This window comes from Tachysurus vachellii, chromosome 18 (assembly GCF_030014155.1).
Source record: "Tachysurus vachellii isolate PV-2020 chromosome 18, HZAU_Pvac_v1, whole genome shotgun sequence".
In the NCBI taxonomy this organism is placed as follows: domain Eukaryota; kingdom Metazoa; phylum Chordata; class Actinopteri; order Siluriformes; family Bagridae; genus Tachysurus; species Tachysurus vachellii.
In genome coordinates, this window is record NC_083477.1 from 10,816,078 (window position 1) to 10,842,719 (window position 26,642).

The 26,642-nt window shown below is 37.7% G+C and overlaps 1 protein-coding gene across 1 annotated transcript; it reads right to left on the reverse strand.

Moving 5' to 3' along the window:
* Positions 1 to 46: 46 nt before the first annotated feature.
* On the reverse strand, positions 47 to 25,649 carry grid2ipa (glutamate receptor, ionotropic, delta 2 (Grid2) interacting protein, a). Its single transcript, XM_060892260.1, has 22 exons — positions 25,547 to 25,649; positions 25,080 to 25,412; positions 24,672 to 24,826; positions 13,660 to 13,932; positions 11,912 to 11,997; positions 11,278 to 11,347; positions 10,783 to 10,923; positions 10,316 to 10,467; positions 9,789 to 9,929; positions 9,370 to 9,476; positions 8,978 to 9,146; positions 8,506 to 8,873; positions 6,671 to 8,269; positions 6,281 to 6,368; positions 5,754 to 5,831; positions 5,311 to 5,507; positions 5,033 to 5,188; positions 4,721 to 4,807; positions 4,435 to 4,564; positions 3,114 to 3,232; positions 1,917 to 2,081; positions 47 to 1,364 (listed from the first exon to the last, which is right to left on the reverse strand). Exons 2-22 carry the CDS (start codon positions 25,332 to 25,334, stop codon positions 1,290 to 1,292), a joined length of 4,611 nt encoding a protein of 1,536 aa, XP_060748243.1. The 5' UTR covers positions 25,335 to 25,412; positions 25,547 to 25,649; the 3' UTR covers positions 47 to 1,289.
* Positions 25,650 to 26,642: the final 993 nt, after the last annotated feature.

Sequence of the window (26,642 nt, forward strand, 5' to 3'; positions counted from 1 at the left end):
TTAATGATTAAATAAATTGCAGAAATTGACAGACATTGAAGCTCAGTATTGCAGCACAGCTACAAGGCAACAACACCTTTATTCTGGCCTGCATTTAGGATATCAGTCAACTAACCAAAATAAGAAAACTGTTTTGTACTGCTATAATATGCAAGTTATTACTTTACTCCTATAATAATATAATTAATAAAAGAATTACTAAAAATGTTAATGTTTTCCAAATATTTTTTAAATAAAAATATCACAACATTGTTGATCGATTTCATTTTTCCTTTTCGTTATATTCTTTTTTTGTCTTTATTGCATTCTCCCAGGCCTATTAATCTTGTCTGTAAACAGTTAAGAAAATCATAAGGTATACAAACAATAATAATCATAGTTCTAACCAAATAAAAAAAAAAAAAGATAACTTAAATCCATTTATTAAATACACAACATAAAAAATGGCACATTTAAAAAGACGAAGACATTTAGATTTCCATTTCCGGTTGTTAAAAAAAAGCAAACAAACAAACAATAAAACCTTTATATTCTATTTTACATTTAGCATATGATAAAGCAAATACTGAGGAAAGCTTATCTATTTCTCTCATAATTTCATCTGATTTGTCATACAATAAAAACTAGCTATAGAAACTCTTACAATAACTCTTATACAGTAATATCTGGTTCATAATAATATTTCATAATTTGCATGTGATATTGCACACTACTACATAAGGAATCGCTTTATTAGTTAAATCATTACTTAGAATAATCAGAAATCTGTCATATATCTTTATAAGAAATATAATATTTTATGTCCAAAGTGTCCAAGGTCTATGTAAGTACATTCTACAGAAGAATCAACGTAATCTGTTAAATAACAGCCTCATGAATAAACATGTCAGAGCATTTATACACAAAACAACACCAGAATTTCATTCACAGTCCTGTTCACATTCCACAACTGATTCAGTACTATATCTAAGATTGAATGCGCATTAATGCAGTCACACTGTATAATGCTAATATAATCTCTGAACTTAAGACTTGTCTTTAGTTGTTGTTGTTTTTATTTAGTTTGAACATCTTCCAAAAACTCCATGTAGCCTATGTAGCTCAAAAATGTGTCAGAATGGGAGCATGTATGCATAGGAACTAAAGGAGATTTTCCCGGGTATGTCTGTGTTTGTTAGTGTGATGAAAGTATTTTAGTGCATGTTCAATGTGTATGAGTTTGTGTGCACTTTATATTAGTCTGTTAACAGTATATGTGTGTGTGTGTGTTTGTGTATTTGGGTGTCTCATCACAATGGTAGGGGAGACACCATGCGAGGACTGCGTGGAGGATTTTCAGCAGCCTGGTTCTCCATTACAGCTCTCTATAACACACACATATACACACACACAGAGAGAGAGAGAGAGAGAGAGAGAGAGAGAGAGAGAGAGAGAGAGAGAGAGAGAGAGAGAGAGAGAGAGGGGGGTGTCATGATATTGGCAGAATCCATACGTTCAACTCTGACTTATACAGTACACTCACATCCACTTTATTAGCAACACTTGTACATCTGCACATTCATGCAGTTATACAATTAACCAATCATGTGTCAACACTGTGTAAAATTATACAGATAGAGATCACATGCTTCAGTTAATGTTCTCATCAAACATCAGAATGGGGAAAAGTGTGATCTCTGTGACGTTATTAACCATGGTATGGTTACTGATGCCAGATGGGCTGGTTTGAGTATTTTAGACTTTGCTGATCTACAGAACATTTCACATAAGTTACCTTAGGGCATTGTGCTATGGTGAAATGTTATTCAGCAAACCAGAAAATAATCCAGAAAATCTTAAATGATCCTAACAAAATTTGGGAATGGACAAAATTTTCATTACAGATGAAAGATTCTCTGTACATGCTGACAACTCACATCAAACTTTGAAATGAATTCAGCAAAGATGCCAAAGAAAGCCTCTGTGGTGGTGGCTTTGCCGTCCTCCCCAAAAAAGGAGGCCACTTTACAGAATTCCTCCATAGCTCTCTGCTGTAGAGACTCCAGAGACTGCACAGCAGGGTGGCTGTTCTCCAGAAAACCCTACACACGTCATAGTTAAGGCAATACACAAAGTCCTGTACAAGCAACTGTTCTTAACCTGCACACTCTAGAACCTAATGACAACATAATATACCTGAGGAACATGATGTATTTCTGACATTGCTAGGAAAACAATTTTCAAGTCAAGTTCCTGACCATTTTTTGTGATAATATAGCAAATAAAAATAGAAAAAAATAGCTGCATATAGTATACTTAGCAAAGGGTGGCTAATACTAGCCTCACAGTAACGTCCACACAGTGAAAGGGGTGATTAAACATTTTGACTCAACTGCATAAAAAGAATAAAAAAGGCAGAACAATGGCAACTTAAGCATAGCCTAAAATCTAAGACCATGTGATTTTGATTTTTTTTTTTAGAAACTCATGAATACACGTCTAAGGTGACAGATTGCATTACTGGCTTCATAAACTTCCATGCAATTCCAGCTGTGCATGTGAGTGTGTGCGTGTGTGTGTGTGTGTGCTGGCCAATTTAAACCAGGTTTAACATTCACATTCAGCAACAAATATATATTCAATTCCATTATTAAAATCAGGTCAGTCCACACTGGGGTGATATTAACATCAAATGTTGTCATTTTACACCCTGTCTGTTGGATGTCACAATTCTTGACAGTTTAACAAAGACTTTTGTTGCTATGCAACTACTAAAATTAAGCAGATTTCTTAATTTTGTTGATTATGATATGGTCATGTATAGCAGTGTGAGTTACAACCTAACGGACATTTATACAGGAAGTACAAGAACTACAAGTGAGTGTACGTCATGAAGAGGAGATTGTGGGTGTCTTCAGGGGAAACTAGACTTATTCCTAGAACTAGACTTATTCCATTCATTATCAAAGTGCACAGCTTTTCTTTCTCCTGCTAGTAGCTCATACAGAAATGTAAAAAAACAGTCAGGTTTTGAGATATGAGGAAAAAAAGCTGGGTTAAATAGACACAAAAACTTCCACACAGCATAACAGCTGTATATCACAGTGTTTCTGTTACAGGGATTGGAAGGATACACTCATAACAACAGCAAAGCGGTCCTCAGCAGTGGCTGGCATCTTTTGGCAAGCAAAGCGGATGTCTTGGATGGTGGAGTGCAGATCGTTTATATCAAAGGTGATGTTTCTCTGATTCACTACAATCAGAAACAGAGAAGAAAAAAAATCCTTTATATAAATCTGTTTAGCACTAAAGTCTACATAGGAATGATATAGTATGAGTTAATTGGACTGAAGAACCTAGGTAGTACACTAGAATGTCATTTGAGATTTATCCAGAAAAATATAAACACTTGGTCAAAAATCCTAATAACATGTTTGAAAGATCACATAGTCACAAAAACTGAAGGTCATCACAGGAGTTCTGATATTCACTAGCACGTTTTCCTTTCCGTAATTTTCTGTTCAGAGAAAACATGTTACATGTTTTTAATCTGTTAATGCAGTGTCCACCGAACAAGTCCCTGTACATTAATTTTAACCCATGATTTGCTTCATGGGGGGCACGGTGGCTTAGTGGTTAGCACGTTCGCCTCACACCTCCAGGGTCGGGGTTCGATTCCCGCCTCCACCTGGGAGTTTGCAAGTTCTCCCCATGCCTCGGGGGTTTCCTCCGGGTACTCCGGTTTCCTTCCCCGGTCCAAAGACATGCATGGTAGGTTGATTGGCATCTCTGGAAAATTGTGTGTGTGTGTGTGTGTGTGTGTGTGTGTGCCCTGCGATGGGTTGGCACTCTGTCCAGGGTGTATCCTGCCTTGATGCCCGATGACGCCTGAGATAGGCACAGGCTCCCCGTGACCCGAGGTAGTTCGGATAAGCGGTAGAAGATGAATGAATGAATGAATGATTTGCTTCATCTCTGGAACTACTGCCAAGACTGCAATAATAGACTCAATCAGCACCTTCTGAACCAGAATCAACAATTCACCAGGTTATCAGATTATGTTCTTCTTCTTGTTATTCTTTCAGCTGCTGATCTTCAGGGTCTTTGGAACAGATTTTACGCCAGATAAAATACTATTATATATTTTATATTTGGTATTTTATGCCAGTATCTGATTATATCATGTATCATATTAAAATGAAATGCTTACATTTAATAAAAAAATTAATATTAAAAAAAAAAGAAAATATGAATTTTGCGAAGCCGTGGGTCTATAGAACTGCTGACCTTGAATTCAAAATTGAATGTATGTAAATATATGTATATGTATTTAGCACTATATTTCTTTCCTAAAATAGATCCACATTATGTCTACTATACATATAATTCCGTGATGTGCCTTACATTAAGGAATTACCCAAAGACTAGCCTATAATCATGTGATTTATTGCTCACCTTTGGCTGCAAGTGGTACAGTTGTGAGTTCTTTGGCAAAGTCCAGGACCTCGGGAAAATGTTGCCACAATGATTTGGCCAGAATATGCAGAAATGTGGATTTTCCATCTACAGTTTTGGTGGTGCCAAGCTACAAAAAAGGGTTATATCCACATGTGATTTAACACACAAAACAGCAATATTGAGCTGCTTCAATGGGAATTTCAAAATTAATTCCAAAAGCTTTTGAGATGTAAACCAAAGCTGCCTAAAATTATTATGACCATGAAAGTGTGCAGGCATTTACTTCTGTCAGGAAATTGATCTTGAAACCAGTGGTCTTACTTCCCTTGGGCTGGCCATTGTTTAAGTAATTCCCCATGGCAAGGACAAACTGGAAAATGACAAAGAGAAAGGCAATAGACTCATAGAATACAGTATGATTGATAAAAAATATAGCAAAATTGTATCACAGTATAAAACTACACACAATGATAATGAATTCTGAGTTGATTCATGATGTTGAGATTTATCAACCTGAAATCAACCAGAAACGTGATTGGAGAACTGATATTTTGTGGTTTCTCAGTATTGGTGAACAAATAAATAAATGTTCCACCTCCAAAATCTTTGCTAGTTTTTTGCTGTTTTTGAGCTCCAGTGAGGCCTTGTAGATGTACTCGTATCCTACTTTCATCTCCTCGGTTTTCTCCTGCAGCACACTTTTATAATGCAGACTCTTCAGACGGGTCTTGTACTCAGGCACAGACAGCATCTGGAAATAAATGCACATAAACACATACATAACTACTTTAAGAACTGACACATGCATAACAGCTCCCCCTTTGCCCTAAGAAGAATAGAAATCTGAGGTTTTTATTTAATTTGCGTTATTACCTGTAAGACAAACTGATCTGGTTCACTAAGCTTGCTAGGGTTATCAGTGAACTGCTCATACCGCTTGACCTCTTCATCATCAGGCGCATACAATAGCAACTGCTTGATGTGTGCTGGCTCCAGGCGATCGGTCGACATCGTCATTAAAACCTGACGCAGCTCACCTGGAGAAAGCTTCAGATGGGCAATCAGGATGGCTAAAGGGAAAGTGGAAAAGTCTTAAAATTTCTGAAGCAGCAATCAATTCATTAGTACCAGCTAATAGAAACCTACAAATAATTAGACAGACAGACCAGCAGAGCTTAACACTGATATAGCAAAACCATGATTTAAAAAGTAAATGCAGCTGAAACATAATTGATTTCATCAAATACAGTACAGTCTGACACAGAATATCTGCCCTTAAGAAGACAATATTAGTTTTTTTTTCCTGTACTACTTACATGCATTGTAGGCTTTCTTATGCGAAAGAATCTCAATCACATCTTTTCTTTTGAATGTCTCTGGCTGAGGTGCAGGTTCTGGAATAGGTACTACACAAAGTCAAAGACTTAGAGTGGGTTTTATATGTCAAAGAAAGGTGAATGGAGATATACAGAGTTGAATATACAGAGTTAAATTCATACATGCATGGGTAAACTGACACACAGCTAGAGTGGTATGCCCAAAAGGTAAAAACATCATCACTTCTGAATGGAAAGCCGGTCCAAATATCATGTGGTTACTCTTAAATGTTGTAAGAAGCATACAAAGGTAATCTGAAACGATTTCTGACTTATAAAAAGAAAAGAAAATTAGAATGAAAAATACAGAATAAAATAAAATACATCTCCGCCACAGATGTAACTGATAATAATCACAGAAACCAAATGACTGCAAAGCAGCATAAAGATGTGCTATAAGCTAAAGTGTCTTTGGCCTTTATTTGGCCTTGGCGGAACTTGGTAACACACACACACATTTTACTCACTTAGACTCTTCTGTGTGCCAAAATGCAATTCCAAGTCCAAATATTTCACCATGTCATTAAGCTTGTCATAATCAGAGTCTTCTCCCAACTGCAGTAAAGAAAACATACCACTGCTAACACCTTTAACCCATAGTTATATTATAATCCTACCTGCTATAAATGAATTTAATGCCAGTGGAATTTAATTGGAGTTTTATGCTTGCTAATATTTAGCCATTGCTATGCATGTTACATAAATACAGAGGGCATATAAATGTTCAGCATTTCATGCCCATTTGATGCAGAAATGCAGAATATAGGTTATGACACTTGGGTGGGCTGAGCATAAATTAATTCCTATATCTTGGGGCTAAAGCTTCAGACATAACAAGAACTGATACAACAACTTACCTGGCCCCAGATAGTTCCTTCAGAGTTTTCAACTTGTTCCCAGCGTAGCCTCTTCACATTCATGTGACTGGAGTCTGATTTATTTGGCGATGACCGGGGCAGGGGAGGTGGAACACAAGGAGGGGGCAAAGGTGGAGGTGGAGGAGGCTCCATAGGAGATACCTCTTGATGGTGGGTCTGTGGCTGGGACTGAGGTTGAGGCTGTGATTGAGATTGAACTTCGTGGTGATGCTGATGGCGTTGGTGCTGAATGGGATTAGGACTCTGTCTGGCTTGGGATGAAGGGTGGATTGGATGTGACTGATGGTGCATCTGTGACTGCTTCTGTTGCTGTTGTTGTGTTTGTTGTTGTGATATTGGCTGATGCGTAGTCAGAGGCTGGAAGGTGGAGAGGATCTGGGTCTGCTGAGGTTGGTGGGGCTGGTGGATTACATGGTACTGAGGAGCAGATTGCACAAGTTGGGTCTGATGGATGTGCTCAATCTGATGAATGTGAGGAGGGTGGTGGGGAAGTGGGGAAGGTTGGGTTGGTTGGTAGACTTGATGGATCTGATGAAGTTGGTGTTGACTGGGATAACTTGACTGAGGTTGTGGAGTCTGTTGAGTTTGGCGAATAGCCTGGGGGTTTTGTTGAGACACATGGGCTTGATGAATTTCAGCTCTCCTTTCAGCTCTATCAGACCTTTCCATCCGTTCCATCCGTTCTAAACGTTCCATTCGTTCCAAGTGTTCAAGCCTCTCCAATCTATCCAGCCTATCCATTGAGCTGGATAGGTGAACTTGATGGCTTTGATGATGACTAAGTGGAATCTGATGACCTGGATGCATTGGTTGAGGCTGGTAAGCCTCATAAATATGTCTATCAGATAGTTCCATTCTCTCAATATTGTCAAGCCTGTCCATGGAGCTAGAGAGTTGCGACTGGTGAGGATTATGAGTCTGGTGGCTTTGATGCATTTGACGGCTCTGTTGAGCCTGATGAAATTGATGACTGAGCTGAGCCTGATGATTTTGATGAATTTGATAAACCTGTTGATCTTGTTGACTTTGTTGAGATTGGTGATGCATGTGGTACATCATATGGTTATGGACGGCAGATGGAGATATGTCAGGTGAAGGCAATGGGGGCAGGGACTGGTGCATCTGTTGTATGGTGTGCTGGGAGTGGCCACTGGTCGGCTGGACTGGTAGAGACTGGGCTTCATGAATAACCTGATGGGCCATAAACTCCTCCCGAGCAGGAGGCACCTTGTTAATAGACTGTCGCTTTAGAGGTGGATTGGCCCTAGGAGGCGGTGGAGGTGGAGGTCCTGGGTGACGGCGAAAAGTTAACTGTCGGGGGGCTTGATCAGGAGTGAAGTTGGTAGGAGGTGGTGGATCATTAAACTGAACAGGTGGGGGAGGAGGCGGGGTGAGAGGTGGAGGTGGAATATGCTCAGAGCTGGATGAATATGTAAGGGAACTTGCATCCTCACTGCTACTATGCATCTCACTAGCACTGCTGAGCTCAGGAGGGATATATGGGCCCTCATCTTCCTCCTCATCTTCATCCTCTAATTCCTCATCCTCCTCGTCTTGGAGGGTCATCTGGACCACGTCCTAAAGTTACCATCAAACACATTGACATAAAACTTAAAATTTTTGTCATTAACCATTTTGTAGTATGCAGAGTAATATTAAATGTGTTTAATTAATTACTTTAATTATTTTAACATTGTCAGTGTAAATGTAACTATTCAAAACTGAGATAATGCAACAATAACAACCATAGCAACCCTAATGTAAAAAAATAACAGGCTGAATTCTTCACTTCCATCAGATAATTGGACATATACCTCTTCATAATCATTTTCTGGTGACAAAAAGTCATCCACAGATAACTGCTGACCCAACTGCTCTGTAAGGGCCTCCATGAACAGGTCTGTGTCAGCACTTCGGGGGGGACGGGAAAACGTGTAACGCTTCTTCCGGATGGGAGGACTGGGTAGGTAGTCTGGAGGGCTTGGCGGATAATCAGGGGGAGATGGTGGCGATAATGGCGGGCTGTCCAGGCTAATGTAGGGGTTGGACTCTGAAGTCCCCTGGGACGAAAGCTCTTGAGGATAGCACAGGCCCTGGGGACTGGGCAAGGGCTCATTCCATAACGGTTGGGGAGGAGGGGGAGGAGGTGGGGGAGGCTGGACTGATGTTGCTTTACGACTGCCTGTGAAGTGATGGAGAAAAGCATTCAACAATTACTTTAACTACTAATTGACCTACACTGGATGTCTAGAAGTCCAGTGAGTTTCTTTGGCTGGTTTTGTTTACCTGAACTACCTCGTACAGAAGGAGAGGAAGATTTAGCTCTGACTGACTGGCTAGATGAGTGAGAGTAGATGTCAATCAATGTTTCTGGGGCAGGAGGAGGGCGGCTCTTCAGAGATTTAGACCTCTTGCCTACATGCACATTCTCCAGCTCAGCATATACAGCAGATAGCTATCAAAAGAGAAGACATTTCAAATAAATAAAAAATGCAACTATACACTAATTCATTTGCAAGATATACAGACTACATAGCACAAGTCATTCAAAAAGGCTAACGTCTAATATATATTCTATTGGACAAGCATGTTAATTTTTTATTTTGGTTTAAGGAAGTGGATAATAATCCACAGGGTAAATTTCCATGATTGAGTTTTAACAGCTACAGTCTGCTCACATTAGTGAGGTTGTTGGGTGTCTCTGGTAGAGATGTCCCATCTCCAGATTGTCTTTCTCCAGGAGCCAGTCTCATAGAAGTGACCTCAACGGGCTCAGTTCGGATCCCTGATAAAGACATGCAATCCACATTTTACATATCCAGGTTCTCAATTACATTAAAATTTTGCTAAACCGAAAACTGTGTTCAATACAATTGTATAATAAAAGTCCATAAAAATGTTACTGAAGATTACAGTATATAACATGGCACTCTCAAAAAGTTGAGGTGTAAGTAAGGAGTAAATAATAGTAAATAATATGCACATGGTGGAAATAAATTAAATATAAAAATTGAGGAAAAGGAGGAAAATGAACAAAAACATTTACACTGTTAGATTTAATAGAATAAGAGCATATAATGGAAGATTAATGTTTTACCCATTCCCAGGTGAGTGCCAATGACCAGATCGTCTGAACTACGGCCTCTCACACTGCTCCGGTAGGTGGTCCCTGTCACCTTCATAGAGCTACTACGCCGGTGGGGCTCTGGAGCTGGTGGCTCTGGTTCTGCCACAGGCACTTATTTAAAACACATAAACACACAAAACTTTACAAAGAATGGCCCACCACAAATAAAACATATGCTATAGGCCCACAGTTGGGTGTTTTAAGATATTTAGGGGTTATTATTATTATTATTATTATTATTATTATTATTATTATTATTATTATTATTATTATTATTGTTGTTGTTGTTGTTGTTGTTGTTGTTGTTGTTGTTGTTGTTGCTGCTGCTGTTAATAATAATAACTAAACATTTTAAATGAAAATCAAATATCTGGTATTTACTGGTCAAGCTTCTGTAAAATTGTAGAACCGTTCTTGGAATCATTTTAAATGAAATGCAAATGCAACATATATTGTACATGATTATTAACACTTCTGTTTAAATAAACACAACTTACATGTGACTTTATAACCAAGGAAGCGTGAGATCTTGCTCTGGCAATATTCTTGCTCTTCATAGGTTAGCAGTTGGTAAATAAACTGCCAGATCACCTGCTTAGCTGGAGTATCCAGGATTGGAAAAACATCCACGATCAAAGTATCCACATTCCTATTATGCAAAGAAAAGAAAAAAACAACAAAAAAAACTCACATTTTCAACTACAAAGACGCAAATAATGATATTTAGATGCAAAAAAACCTCTTTTTTATGTTAGACCACTCATAATATGTGAACTCACAGACATGTGAGGTTATTTAAAACATTGTTTACTTTAATCTAATTGCAAATAGTAGATTCCAGAAGATCTAGAAACCCAAACCAGACCAGTTAACTTCTGTAACTCATCAGAAACATATGGTGTCTCCTAATACAGTTGCGTGCTAAAAGGTTATTGCACAGAGAACTGAGAAGATCTCCATTCACCTGTGTTGGAAGAAAGCCTCGAGGGACTTGCAGATGGTGTATCTCTCTTGCAGTGTGAGCAGGTGCTCAAGTTGCTGACTGAAAGTGCGCCCCTGCACACGGATGCTGGGTGGCAGAATTTCAGCCACCCACTGTAGGGAGCTAAACACAGGAGAGCGTGAACGTGGAGATGCCTCCAGAGCCTCAGGCTCGGCCAGCACGAAGACCGGAGGACCATCCTCTACCACTAGTGATGGCATGGCTCCACTGCCTTGCAGCATTGCTACCACCTTCTCATGGGCACAGTTCCTAAGACAACACACATGTTTTTATGGATTTTTCCCAAATTTTATAGCCCCTTTACCCTTCAGTGATAATTCTCCCTGTAATTCCTAAAAATCTATTTTAGAATCTATACATAGATATGGGTTCACATGACAAGTAATAAGAAAATTCACATGCCCCAATAAATTGTTTTGTAATAATAAATCCAGCATTATTACAACAATCAAATACCTCATGTCAAGGCCATTGAGAAATAGGATGCGATCACCAGGTTTGAGGCCTGCTTTCTCAGCTGGGCTACCTGAAATACAGAAACATGTGTAATCAAATACAGACATCAATTCAATTTAATTACATTTTATTCTATAGCACTTATAATTACAGACTTTGTCACAAAGCACCTTTACAGATATATGGATATAGATTTAGTCATACACTGAGCGTGGGCATTAACATAGTAAGATATGGTTGAATGAACATCCAGCTCTTCCCACAGTCTCAAGTATATTGTGCATTTATTTAATGATAAAGCAGGAAGTGAAGTCAAAAACTGTAAAGAACCTTTTGATGAACACACAATTCGACCACCTGTTCTCTTCTGACTCAACCCTACAGTGGGTGACTTCTTCAGACTTTGTTATGTCTTCACATACAACACACATTCATGATCATGATTTCACCAGATAACACGTCATCATCGTGGCTGCTGATGTATTTAAAAAAGAAAAGTTTAATATGTTTAATAGTCCAGCTGAATAATGTCTATTATCTGTGGATGGGAATAGATGATGGAAAATTTGAATAATGCATCAAAATGAACAAATCATTCTATAACTGGTCCCTCTCGTCTCGGAGGTGTTGGTACCTGGAATAACCGAGTCAATCCAAACGGGAGCATGGCCACGTAGGGTAAAACCAAAACTCTGGTTCCCCTTGTAGACCCGCACCGTCCTGTAACACAGATAGAAAAAATAAATCTCAGGTTACAATCTCAAAATGCATTAAAATAATGCTTTCGAATATATTTGCATGGCATAATTCTTTCATTAATTTAGATGTTTGCATTTCCATAAACATGTTCCGGATTGGATTCTGGTAGGATTCAGGAGAACGATCCATGAACATATAAAAGACCATGTTTGGTCAATAAATACAAAAGCTTTGATGATAGCAATAAAAATATGACCTGAAAGCGGTGATTGAGGCTGAAAGCCCCCTGAGTGGATGTGTTTTATAATTCATGAACTGCAAAGGTTCTTGTGACCTTTAACATTGCATGACCATGGGTTAAAAGTCTTTCATTAAATACAAGCTAATAAATGAAATCGAAAATAAATCAGCTAATAAAATAAAAAATTCGGCAGGGGAAAAACGAACATGATAAAGCTTCAAAGTAAAAAAAAAAAATAACAGTGAACATTTTGAGAAGAGATTTAAATTGTATGGAGTAAAGTGATGACAGACAGATCAAAGCTTCTCTGAAGGCCATTGTGACATTCCTCTTGTGCTCTTTCTGTGACACACCGATAGTAACTAAGTGTGAACCTATGAACATATATGATGAAAACTGAAATACCTGTCTCTTTCGTGATCCGCAAATTTGTTGCTTTATTTCAAGTAGAATACATCTCATTATCTTAATTTCTGCTTCCTATATTTTTTCAGAGTCACCACTAAATGTTGTACTATATATAAACAACTTGGCAGCCCTGCCAGGAGAAAATAACTCTTTAATTACATTTTTCATTAAAAAAAAAGCCATTTTATAGCCACAGTTATATAACAGCTGTCATCAAATAGAGAAGCTAATTTGCCACACTATTTTATTTTAGTTTTAGTCTCTAACGAAGGCTTGGCAAAGTAAACAGCTCTGCGTTACAATCTGTAATAAACAAGAACTGAGAATTTCCTTCACATTGATGCATCTAAAAATAGAGGCAATAGATTCTACATATGAATAGATTCTACATTTCTTTCACTACTTCACAGTTCTCTGTACAAACGTCTGAAATAGTCAGTGAAAATACAAGTCAGAATGTATTATAATATGTATTATAATGTAGGGGAAAAAGCTCCATCTTTCTCTAAAAAAAGGCTTTTTATAACGTTTGATAGTTAATGTTACATGCTAATGTTAATATAACAGTAGTTAAAGTTAGCAGTTGACACACTGGTTCTGTAATGCAGTCTTCTATTTGCTTTAACAAATATTTACCTCCAAAAGCTGAATTCTCCAAGGTACAATTAGAATACTTCACATTTTTATATAATTATATACTGAACTTAACATACTGACCATGTGTTAATCAGAAAAACTACAAAACGGATACTATTGCATCATATAAATACCATTCTGACAAACTGATCTATTTCATTCTGCCAAAAGCACATCATTAAAGCAATTTTATAAGAGTAAAGTAAAATGTCATTATAACTTCTAAAAGTTTTTAAACACACAAAGGACCGTATTAATAAAATGTGCAAAACACATACACACACGTACACGCACATTAACATACAGACATATACACACACATACAGTACACACAAATAGACACTCAGAGACACAATCTCAAACATCATTATTATAGTCATTTGCCCCGAAGAACTGGCCTGCGGTTGCTGACGGCACCAGAGTGGCCAGCGATGAGTGAAGTCGTTTTGCGAAGGCCTCGAGAGGGGGGAAGAATGCCATCCTCATGGGCAGTGCGTGGCACTGAGCTGGCCCGTGTGGACACCAGCAGTCTTTCAGGGTGATCTTCACTGCGGCTGCGGCGCAGACCGCTCTGCCTGTGCTCACTAAAACTGCGGCCCCTCAGGCGGCTGATCAGGCTCTGAGAGACCACTTCATCAAAACGCTGCCGGTGCTTTTTGGGGATGAAGATCCTGATGAACATGACAGAGAATAAGTAAGAAATACAGGAGTAAGTACAGACAGCAGGAATGACAGGGTCCTGAGAAGTCACTGCACCAGTGTCAAAATCATTGAAGTGAAATGAATGCAGAGCCATTTCAGCTGAAAAAGAGAGTGTGTGTGTGTGTGTGAGAGAGAGAGAGAGAGAGAGAGAGAGAGAGAGAGAGAATACGTGGAGGCAGGACAAATGTTCACACATATCTCCTGAGTGGAGGAGGAGGTAAGCAGAAGACAAAAATCTGCTATAATTTTACAGCTTGGTGAAAATGATAAATCTTTCCCTCCAGCAATCAGGTAAAGAACTTGGTGATGTTTATTAAATGCAATAAAACTGACACATTTGTCACTGTTGACAAGGAGGAGATAAAAATAGTCCTATTCATGCAACATGGAACCTGATGGCAGTGTGTGGAGGGTAAAAAGTGTGGTGCAGTATTAATCTAAATTACTTAGAGTGTAATTATCTGTGTATCTTCTCATTTATCAGTATACAGGAGCTCATCTACTCATCAAGTGTAATTTAGTCATTGAAGAAAAAGAGGTTGTCTAAAAATGTATTATTTATTTATAAGATATGTTTAAGCGCTCAAAAAACTACATGACGTCTGGGCTAAAAATACAGTGTTTTTTCCCCATGTACCTTAATAATAAGTACACTTCTAGCATTTAAAAAATATATAAATTCTAAAGGTGAAAAGTGCATTTAAAGATTCCATGTGAGGGACCAAGTGAGTTCCAGTGTCCATGGTGTGATGAGTTGGACAGGCATCCCATACAGGATGTTGTCACACCTAATGGTTTAGACTCAGGTTGCATAGTAAATGGTTACTGAAAGTGAGAAATTAATTCCATTCAGTTGTACTATAGCTGCACCTCAGACATTTCGACAGCCGGTAACATCTTGCTTTCATTATTATCTGCTACAGTAATTCACACTCTGTCTCACACTTTGTCTATGTGCCAAATACACACAGATTTACAAACACAAACCAACACACCCCAGTAATAGTGCCTGGATGTGCAAAGGGTAACAGAAAAAAAACTGAAAGACAATCATATAGAAAACACTTATTTTCAAATAAACAGCTTCAAACCTGATTTGCATTTAATGATTTCTTTACTGAGGTCCTGGAATAGCTACAGGAAGCAACATAATTACATAAATTCACCAATGTCTTCATAACGAGTCAAGCAGCCAATTAGTGAGATGTACACACACGGGTAACATTGTCCATGTGTAATAAAGAAACTGGGCTTCAAATCAATTCTACATTACACAAATAAATTGTACCTACTCTCATTCTCCCTCATACCACTCCCTTAGGAAAGGCTCTATTTCTTCCTCTCTACCTCCAGCTTATATATAGAGCAAACAGTGGATATCTACATAATGGCTGAACTGGGAGATAGCATAGACTGTTTAAAGTGAAGGACTGTGCTTGCTATTGCTCAAGATTAAGATGAAATGAGGAGTCAGAAGACAACATAAAGCTTTATAGGGAGAAATGTTGGGTTATTCTGGTAGATGAGAAGTGAAGTGGATTTTGCAGGGTTTCAGAGCGAAAATACAGTTGAGCCAAATGTTTACATACATCTATGCTACAGCCTTCTTTTTTTCACAACTACACATAGTTCATGTTTTCATACATACATTTCATTTTGGAAGTTAATTAAGCATCAACACATTTGTTCACATCAGAGGATGTTTAAGAAAAAAGTGAAAGTATTGGAGTTGTCATCTCCAATAGGGGAAAAAATCCTGACAAAAGACAATTACATACATTAAATACTAACAAGTGTATATAAAATTTGAACCACTTTGAAAATCTGATAGAGCAAATAATAGCTGAAATCAATCTTTCTTAACTATTGTTTTGAAATTCTTATGTTAATGAAGTAGATATCTGAAATGGCTTAACATAAGAAATGCATAATAATATGAAATATGTGGAGTGGTAAAAGAAAATTGAGTTTGAACATCTTAAGCCTAGGTGTATGTAACCTTGCCTTCAACTCTACACACTTCAGTCATGAAGATTTGTATCACTACTATTGGACTAATATGTATATAATGATTATGAACTCTGATGGCCAGTTTACATGATGTAGTTTTTTTTTTATTTATTTTTTTTTTACTAACAGCGGCTCTGACAGTAGTGCTAATGGCAAGGCTCATCATATGTTTATATACTCAATGTTTATACTAATGCACTTGTTCCAACATTATTATTTGTTACAGCTCATTTACAGGGAATTGTATTGTGAATGATCCACATTCAAGAGATTTTTTCAGTTTCTCTGTTACATGACAACAACATTGTCCAAAAGAGAGAGAAAGAAGAGAGCGAGACTGGTGAGGGAGTGACGGTTTCTATTATTTTATAGGGTAAGTGATGTGCCATGGATTTTCCACAACATATTATATTATAGATGGTACATTATGAAGTTAATTAATGAATGAATAAATTGTAATTGTTGCCCTTTTGTTGTGGTATAAGAGGAATATTTTGCAACGTGATGTTATTGGAAAAGAATAAACTACAGGGTAGTAACAGTAACTGTCATTGATAATATTCCTAATATTATCCATATTATTCCTTACTTATTCAATACAGCTTTCTATAATTCAGGGCATGTAGCTACCAGGGACACACAGATGGCGCTGGGGCAGATTGATAGATTTTAACAACCTAAGATAAAACGTTCTTTCAGCTCAGAGAGGTCAAAATATCTTCAGCTTGTGTAGCCTGAAACGCAATTTTTAATCATCAACCAAGTTTACACTTTTCCAGTTGCTGTGCATCCCAGCAGACCAGTGTGTACAGCAGGATAACAAACAGTTTAACGCAAAGCCCTGCTGAAATCCACTAAACGAATTATATTGCAAATGGCCCAGCTGGTCGTCTCCATGACAACAGAGTGATCAAATCTGAGAAATGGTTTTGTGTTTCTGCATTGCTGCAATTCTGCTGGCGTGTTAGTCATTCACTACCAGGACAAATGGTGAAATTCTAGGAAAAGCAATGCAACTCACTGCCATCTGCAGGAAGAAAAATGATTAAACACCTAAAGTATATGTAATAATCTACATCTGGTACAATGATGTTTAAAACTAAACTGAAATTCAGTCTGCAGCAGCAAGAAAGTTTGATGATCAATGATATATATTTGATGTGAATATCAATACATATCAATATATCAATATATTATATTATATTACACACACGTGTCTGTGTGTGAGTGTAGATAGACAGACAGACAGACAGACAGACAGACAGATAGATAGATAGATAGATAGATAGATAGATAGATAGATAGATAGATAGATAGATAGATAGACAGACAGACAGGTCGATAGATAGATAGATAGATAGATAGATAGATAGATAGATAGATAGATAGATAGATAGATAGATAGATAGATAGATAACTCATATTAGGTTACTTATCTGGTATAATATTATATAAATAATATAATATTTAAAAAATATATATCTATACATATATTGTTTTCTACACCTTACACAAAGGTAGGAATAGTGGACTCTGGGTGTGTGTTTCCGTCTGCATGTGGCTTTAATATATCGATCTTTTTGTGATTGTTGTGGCTAAGGATTTTTGCTTTTCCCTTTCTGATGCAACTTGTGGTGTTTTTTGTGCTTTTTCTTAGCATAAAAATACTTGAATTGGCAAAAGTGCAAGCACAAGAGTCATTTTTAAAAAACTATTACCAGTGAAGTTTAATTGTCAAAGTGTAATTACTATGAAGTGTAATTAGTATGATCACTATACTGTTTGACACAGGTGAATTGAATATGGCTGTGGCTAATTGCATGTCTTGGCTCGAATCTGAGTTATATCCCAGAGTTTGCTTGATTTTGCATTCTTCTATATGCGATCACAAGATTGGTAGAACCTGGACAAACTAATACATTTAGTCCCATCGATCTAACAATGATTTCCACACTTCTTTCTACTTTGTGTTCCACTAGTTCTTTGCTTGGCCTTTTTCCAAAGCGCTATGAGCCCTCATTCTGAGCAGAGTTAGAGCAGCGTATCCGGGCCAGAACAAACCACCTGCACTTGTGCTGGAGTGGACAACCTTGTGCCAAAATGCCATGTGAGCCATTCCAGGAGCTGAGGCAGTAAAAACGGGTATGACGGCTAGTTTTTGTGCATTTGATATATTGTCAGTGAATTTATAAGTGGAAAAAAGTGTACAACTCCAGGCAAATACAAAATATCTATTAAACATCTGAATGCATGTCTCGATATTGTATTCACACTCCCCAAGTTGCTCTTGAGCAGAGCCAAGCCCAGATTATTCTTGTTTAACTTTCATTTACACTGGAATGCCCTCAATTAGAAGGAGGTCACAGGAGGGCTAAAATTAAACAAGAAGTGGGGTTTGCAGATCAAGGACACACTACTTAAAGCACACTACTAAAATCTCAATCACGGCTAACATACAATGGCTACAGACTGCACACTTATTCCCATCTTAATCCTGAAATATAACCTTAATTACTAAAGGGTAAGAATAGCATTGCATCTCTTTACAGTAAATCCAAAGCACAGAAGAGAAAACACAAGGAGATACTGGCAGAAAAAGTAAAGTGTACAAAACAGAAATAAGGGCAGATATTATGACAAGTGTTATTGTGCTTACTGTAAGCATGCAATCTATGCCCAAATAAATTAAACATATATCACAACTGCATCACAACTGCATCAGAACGGCAGACAAAAAAGAACAAAAGTGGCACTTAACTCTTATTCCAACAGATTTCTCTTACCGAAAGTGCTTGGAGAAACTCCTGTCCCGCCCCATGCTTCTCAGCTCATCACTCAACACCAACCCAGAAGACTATCAGTGTAGGTTTCACATAAATCATCAATCCCTGAGCCGGATAGAGCAGATCTCTAAAGTCCAAGCATGTCTGTCTTAGTGCAGGTGTATTAACCAGCATGTTGAAAACCATCAACTATACAGTTACTGAAGCCTCAAAGTACATCAGAGGTCACGTCAACTTTCCATCTGTCCCCCATATTTAGGTGTCCAGAGTCTCCAAAGTATGTGCCATTGGGAAATCAGGTCTTGTTGCAGGTCTTTGCCCTCGATCTCAGATCAATTGCCACCCACCAAGGACCAAGCAGTGAGGTGTGTTTGCGACTGCCTAGAAGTTGGAGTGAGAGAAAGGAAAGGAGGAGAGACGCAGGCGAGGAGGGAGAAAAAACGCGAGAGGAGTGCAAGGAACTCCCTACAGAATTTCGCAGGCAGGTCAGCACGTGGAATCTCCGACAAAAGAAGGGGGGAAAAAAGCAAGCTTACAAAAGATATCTATGAAAACATCAGCACATCAAATGTCCTGCTAGAAGTCATCCAAACACCAGAGAAAATGAAATCAGCACAGCAGGTATCAGTTCAATGGCTTGCACAACCTCAGTTAAATTAGTGATACCCAGTGAAACCACAGTCCATGCTCCTGAAACACTACCAAGCCTTCTTTGTAAGATGAAGGTAAAACTCCCCATCCTGCCTATACACCCTTTGAAAGAAACTTCAGCTTCTATAGGCTACCATGTGAATTTTGAGCAAACTTGTAGTGCGTCATGAACCAAAAAGCATTTATTCAAGGAAGTAGGCTGCTTAAAAATAGCGGCCACCTGGAGGGAGAGCTGTACAGATTTGCAGGGACAGAAAATCACACAGCTGGGCAGATTTTTAATGGGAAAACAGATTGATCTGATGGAGTTCTGATCATTGACCATAATGGGTGAATGAAGGCCACTGTGTCATTAAACTGTAGTGTCAATTAAACAAACGTATAGTTGGATGCCTTTCTATGCATCGTAGTGCAATGCTTTTAAAAAATCAGGCTACTTCATTGACAAAACACCTTAAACACCGTTATTATATACTATTGCTTTTATCAATAATAATTTATGGACTGTCATTCAAATATAAATACTTTTTAGTGATTCATGTAAGATACCTGTTTCAATGTGAATTTTAAATATAAATCTAAATGTATTTATGTGGATATAACATATTTATATATATTCCACATAAAGCTGGAATGACATGGAATAACCTAGACAAACAATGTACCTCTACCGCTTATCCGACAATGATAAATTTAAACATCCATAAAGAAAAGGGTACAAAAGCTAAAGGGTGCAAAACATATTATTAAACCAAAAACATAACAGGAAAACTATTGAAATTGTAGGTAGTTATTTAGAGTAAAAGTAAGATGAAACACAAGCCTACATAAAACTGCTCATGCTACTATTTGTACTTTTTTATATATACTGTCAAATTAGTACATTATTAATATTATACTGCAAATGCTTACATCTTGCCTAAAGGAAGAGTTATTCCAAAGAAGAGCTACTCCTTGCGATAATTACTTATGTATACAGTTAATCCATTTTCTCTAGGCTAACAATAAATGTACACCCCTTGTTCACTGTTATAGTCATGAGTCACCGCTAATCAGCATCGAGCGTGTGATATTCATTAAGCACTCACTCTTTCAATTTTGATGTAATGCTATTTTTTCCAATTTGCTTTTGTGCTTTGGGTTTCAAATCCCAGAACCACCAAGTGGCCACTGCTTAACCCTCCACTGCTCATACATTAGACGTTGTAAGTCCCTCTGGATAAACGAATCTGCCGAATGTCACTATTTTCTGATTTTTGTATTATTTGCTTAATTAAATGTTTTTTACATAAATGTTACCATACAAGGTAATGAAACAAACATTTATGGCTGAAAAATGAACACATGACCAGTGAAAATTCCTCTAAAGATTAAAAAAAAAAAAAAAATGATGAGGAGCAGCAATCTAGGTATTTGGAACATGGTGCTCTACTTCCTAGCTTATTTTTTGTAGAGGCTGAAGAGTCCACACAGCTTCAAAGGATGATCCACTTCTTAAAGTTTCCAAACAACCTCTTTGACATTATATTGTCATATTGTCCTTATTGTCATTAATGTCTCCTTTATACAGTTAAGGCCTTAATGATAGATAATGTTTTATTAATGAGAATAAATAGGCCTAATTGATCTCTAATTTCCACCCCAGCTAACACTCACACCACCCTGTTAGTACAGTCTGCCAAATCCTGCAGCGTTTAGGATGCCTCAAATTCCCATGACAGTGTACCTAATCAGCAGCTATTTGACCTAGAGAGAGAGAGAGAGAGAGAGAGAGAGAGAGAGAGAGAGAGAGAGAGAGAGCAATGGAATTGAGCCAGGCAGCCCACAGGCATTACCCCATTAGCTCGCTCCTCCAGGACCATTTAAATGAGAATTACTGGAGGTGTTACTCGCTCCAAATTTGAGTTCATTATTTTCACTGTTATATCTATACAGCACATAGAAAAGCAGTTCATGAAGACTATCTTTCAAGAAAAGAAAGTAAATGTTCCAAATGAATAATTTCCACTTGGAGGAAGGAAAAACCTGAGTTTATTTAAATCAAATAACATCAGCTGAAACTGTCAGTTCCATCCTGCCCTGCTTCACCACACAGCAAGAGATAAAAAAAAACTCAAAATAACTGACATGGCTGCTTGTGAAAGGTACGTATTCACTGCCGTAGCTAAAATTACCATTCAGAAAGCCTTGTGCTGCAGTGAAAGATTGTGTAGTATGTGCGTTATTCACAAAAGCATGAACAGTCTTCAGTGAAGTTTTGTTCTGTCTGTCCTTAGACACATAAAACAACATAGTCATGGTCATAGTGTTCTTTTGCCTTCCCTTTCTTTATTCCTTTCTTAGCATCAATTATTTAATTACTCAACCATACAAAATTTTATATGGAAATCCTTTTATAGTAATAGGCATTGTTGTATATTGTCCCAACGCTTGCATTCCCATATAGCTGTATTAACTGCACTCCTGTGTAATTACAGCAAATAATACATGCTTGAGCTGGAATAGCTAAATATGTAGATATTTAAAATATAACCATGGAATCAGTTGCTTTATGAATAAAAAAAATACTTCCAGCTGCAGCACTGTCTATAATGTGCAATACAGCATATCTTGACTATTATAAATAAATTTTGATTTGATTTGATTTATTCTAAGATGCTTTAAATGAGTCTGATTATAATTCTGACTATGCACAGTTGTACGTTAATTTGAGCTATTATATACTTATGTCCTTGTATTGTAAAGTAACAGAGAAACTGGCTTAATAATAACCACATAAACGCCACTCCTTAAACTCCAGATGATATATTTTTAAAGATTTTTTTTTTTAAGATTGAGACGGAACAATATTGGGAATACTCACGTTAAGATGACTCCAAATTACTATGTCTTGACTCATGTCACAAAACAGACACCACAATGAGGCATCGCTTTCCATAAATTACACCGCGCAGCAGCAGAGCACAGAGAGACAAACAGGAACACTCAGGAATGTCCAGCATCACTCACCTACAGCAATCCATCACTCACTCGTAGCCCCAAACCACTCACAGGAACTTCATGACTGCTGCTTCAGTGCACAAAGTATCATCAAATATTGCCTCAAGTTACTCCATCACCCCATCCACCTTACAGTACGGCTACACAGAGCCAGTGAGCAAATTGGCTGGAATATCACACTTCCAAAGGCTGCCAGTAGCAACATTTGGGAGAAGAAAAAATGCCAATATGAGCTCAGTGCTGGATAAAGAGGAGGGGAGGGGAATGTGTGATTTTAATGTTGTGATATTAAACTATGCATTTCTGTAGAATTTTGTAGAGATAATGGAAAGTCGATTGACAAATACAGAGTAGAATGGACATTTAAATATTTGTAAAAATTTTAAGATTTTGAAATACTGAGACAGTAGAGTTGAGCGAATGCAGGTTAATGAAATAGAAAGCAAAGATAGTAGGAAAGGTCATTATAGTAATTAGCTTGATTTGGATTTCTGGATTTCATTCTTAAGAAATGATATACCTATTTCTTGAGGGCTTTCACATTCTTTACAAAAACATTGAAATGAAAGCCAAATGCATTTCCATTGAAAAAAATCTCCTCTATTTTGTTTCCTAATGTCAGCATGTTTCTGTTATCGAGTCTTTTCCCATAAGGGATACTGAATGCCACTAACCCAAGAAACAATGAAAAATGAGAAGGGGATGCTTAAAGGATGCATTTCCCTGCAAATTGATTTCCTCCCAATTAGCAGGCTTAGTGGCTCTTCTTTTGTCAGAAACAGACACTCCAGCTTATAATCATTTAGTTAGCAAAGTCCATTTAATAGACACAAAGTGAGCATAACTGTTGTATTCATTTGACTAAAGCCATCTCTGTCCAATTAGTCCATGAAGACTCAGAAACTGGACTGCCCAGAATAGAAAATCTCACATTATAATAGATTGGGAGATAGATTGTTTATTTATTACCAGTTGGGTATACTGAATGAGCATTTGATTTTAAAGACGTACCGCATCTCAGTTCAATGAAATGATTGGCCAGATTAATACGATTAACATCTAGCTGTGTTGTAAGGAAATTGTGTAAATTAAGTAAATTAAGCTTTCTGTAAGAAATTATTTCATTGAAAATGTGGTAGAGTCTAAATTTTGGAAAATACTGGAAAATAAATTTGGAAAATGCTGGAACATTAATGCTGGGAAATTGCAGTGGTATAATGGAAATAAAACAGTATAGAACATGCTGTAATTTTAACAGTAACTCAACAGCCAGGCATGCATTATTTTCATGTAATAGCACACTAGTATTTCCCCCTTACTTAACTGTGGAGCATTTATATTAGATTCATCCTAAATTCAACAGTAAATACTAGACAAGACATTAGATATCAGTGCCAAAAAACAAACCTTGTCTGATCGTTTGTTGAAACTCCCAGATTCTGCAAATCTAAATAGTAGTCCCTGAGCGTAAGACGCGAGCGTATCAAGCTTCTATTTCATTAAATCTTTCTGACGCTGGTGCCATTGGACTTGGCAGGGTACCTAATTCCCTACAATATTTATAGACATTGGCCTGATTACGACAAAGCTGTCAACAGCTTCTGTCACCACATATCAGGCAATTGCTTTGTTCATTTACAAAATGGAATTTTGTGGATTTTTAAGGATATTTGTCTTTTATTACTATATATTTGAAGGCATTTGGAGACAGGTGAGATGCCATCTCTATTTTCTTCGGTTTTATATTTGGAAAAGGAAATTGAGAGAGAGAGAGAGACAGAGAGAGAGACAGAGAGAGAGAGAGAGAGAGAGAGAGAGAGAGAGAGACAGAGAGAGAGAGACAGAGAGAGAGAGAGAGAGAGAGAGAGAGAGAGAGAGAGAGAGACAGAGAGAGAGAGAGAGAGAGAGAGAGAGAGAGAGAGAGACAGAGAGAGAGAGAGAGAGAGAGAGAGAGAGAGAGAGAGAGAGAGAGAGAGCTAAACTTTATTCAGAACTAGAAAAAGGGAAGGGGGTAAAGTGCTATTTAACCCCATCACTGATAATTCAACTTCTGTATGCTTTCATTTACACCAGTTTGTATTGATCTGTAACTCAACATAAAATCAGCAAAAAAATCAGTTATATACAAAGTTATATTTGACTTATTAGTTAAATATAAAAGACAAAAAGCAGAAGATGCCTCATATATTATTTATCTGAACTAATACAAAGTGACAAAGTGACACGTTTGCTGACAAAGAATCCATCTATAACCTCATTAGTACCTGATGTTGTCAATCAGCTGTTGATGTTCCTCAGTGATCAGTATCTCAGGGAGGGTGGATGCCAGCTGCTCCACATCCCTCTCTGAAGCGTATTGCTTCAACAGGTCAAAAAGCCTCTCCTTCACCACTGGCTCGTCACCTAAAATCTCCTCAACCTGAAAACCGAGGAGACATAAAGGAAAAATCATTGGCAAGAGTACCACGAAGCATTACTTTAGTTTCTTCATGCAAAAAATGTTTACTGTTTAGAGTTAAACCAAAGAACTTGATTTGAAAAAAGGGAAATTTCATAAATTAGAGACAAAATCATCTCCTGGATGAGTTGCAAGTTAAATATTGTAAGTTAAATATTGCAAGTCACCACCACAAGTCCTGTCCTAGCATATAATGGAGGGAAGTAGTACTGACCTTCTTGTTAAACTCCAGTGCTTTGTGTTTGCGGTCCTGACGAACTATATCTCCACTCTGGTATGTCTCTTTCATACTGCTGCTGGTGCGTTTTTGCCAACGGTTCAGTCTGAGCACACCAAGTCGCAATGTCCGCCCCTGCGATGCCTTAATCATGGCTGCCGCCATTTCATGGTGCTTCACTGGAATTCCATTCACCTCCATCACATAGTCCCCTGCCCGTAACCCGCTGCGGCCTGCTGGAGAGTTAAGCATGCAGTCCTCCACCAACAAGGGGCAATCTCCAACAATAGTGAAGCCAAAACGACCGTCAGGCCCTGGAGTGATGTCCAACTGTAAAGTAACACAATGAAAAGTAATGTCTGTGGAATCCTTCAGAAACATCTACAGATTGTGTTTGATGCTTTTTAGTGAAATCACACCGCAGTAATCATAACACAATGCAGAATTCTAATAACGTTAGTGACCTGTTCGATGCGGGACACAACCCCAATGCTTGGAGGTACAGTTTTGAGGGTTTGGGCCAAGGCGATGAGAGCTTTAGTGCTCAGAGAGGCAACGTTCTGGCCGTCAATTTCTAACACCTGATCACCAGGCTGCAGACCTGCCATATAAGCACTGCTGCCCTCCACCACAGAGAGGATGTAGCTAGGTCCATCTCCACCTAGATTGAATCCAAAGTCCTCAGGCCAGCCCTGGTTGTTTGCTGGAAGGCCCATTTCTGTTGGAGAAGGGTAATATTTAACACATAGATTTGGCATTAAACTTTTTCTAATTTTCATGCAATTTCAGAAAAATGTAAAAAAAAAAAAATCTTTTATCTGAAAATGTGCATGCAATGTAGAAATGTACTAATTATGTACAAAGAAAGTATACAAAGAAAGTATAGTTTACTACTGTCTTTTTCCAATCTCCTATTCAGTATTCTGTTTTAATACAGCTTACTTTCTGTCCTAATATTTTTCTTTAAATATGCATCATTGCATTATAATGTAACTGAAAAGGACTTCTTAGGCATTACATTTGGAATCGCCTTCGGTGTCATGATCTGTATTTCTATTGCACTGTGGCACATGTACTCCTCCTTTACTCACTAATTTTTCTACCTAGATAAAAAACAAAACTAGGCTTATTAAATAGGTCTTGTATTAAAGAGTGTGCTGATTAGCCTAGCTTGCTTGCCACATAACAAAACTAGCAGGTTACATAAGCTTGATTCATTAAGGTTAGTGTTACACATTAGGTGGCACTATTTTACTGTTAGTGAATTCTGGCAATCATATGACTGTTATATTACTAAAACCTGAAATCAAGGAAGATATGCTGATTTGTAAATGTATTTCATAGTTAATTCTAGAGTTTAATGCTTTTCAAACACTAACTGTACTTATAGCATCACTTTTTCTGAGAAGCATAAACAAACATATTTTCAATTTAGGCATGTAGTCTGAGACCAAGACTAGCTGAGAGCAAGAAAAAGCCAAGTCTTTTGAGTGTCAAGACCAAGTCAAGATTAAGTGCAAACGAAAGCAAGAATAAATAAAGAGCAATAAAAAGAGCATT

What these genes read in the sequence shown, in the direction of transcription:
- grid2ipa (XM_060892260.1), bottom strand. Translation starts at nt 25,334, where the DNA reads ATGCTTAACTCTCCAGCAGGCCGCAGCGGGTTACGGGCAGGGGACTAT. An exon ending in GGTGCCGTCAGCAACCGCAG is followed by an intron (nt 11,998 to 13,659) that starts GCCAGTTCTTCG and finishes TCTGTGTTACAG; the next exon opens with GACGGTGCGGGTCTACAAGG. An exon ending in AATTCATTTCAAAGTTTGAT is followed by an intron (nt 1,365 to 1,916) that starts GTGAGTTGTCAG and finishes TGTGTGTTATAG; the next exon opens with AGAGCTGTAATGGAGAACCA.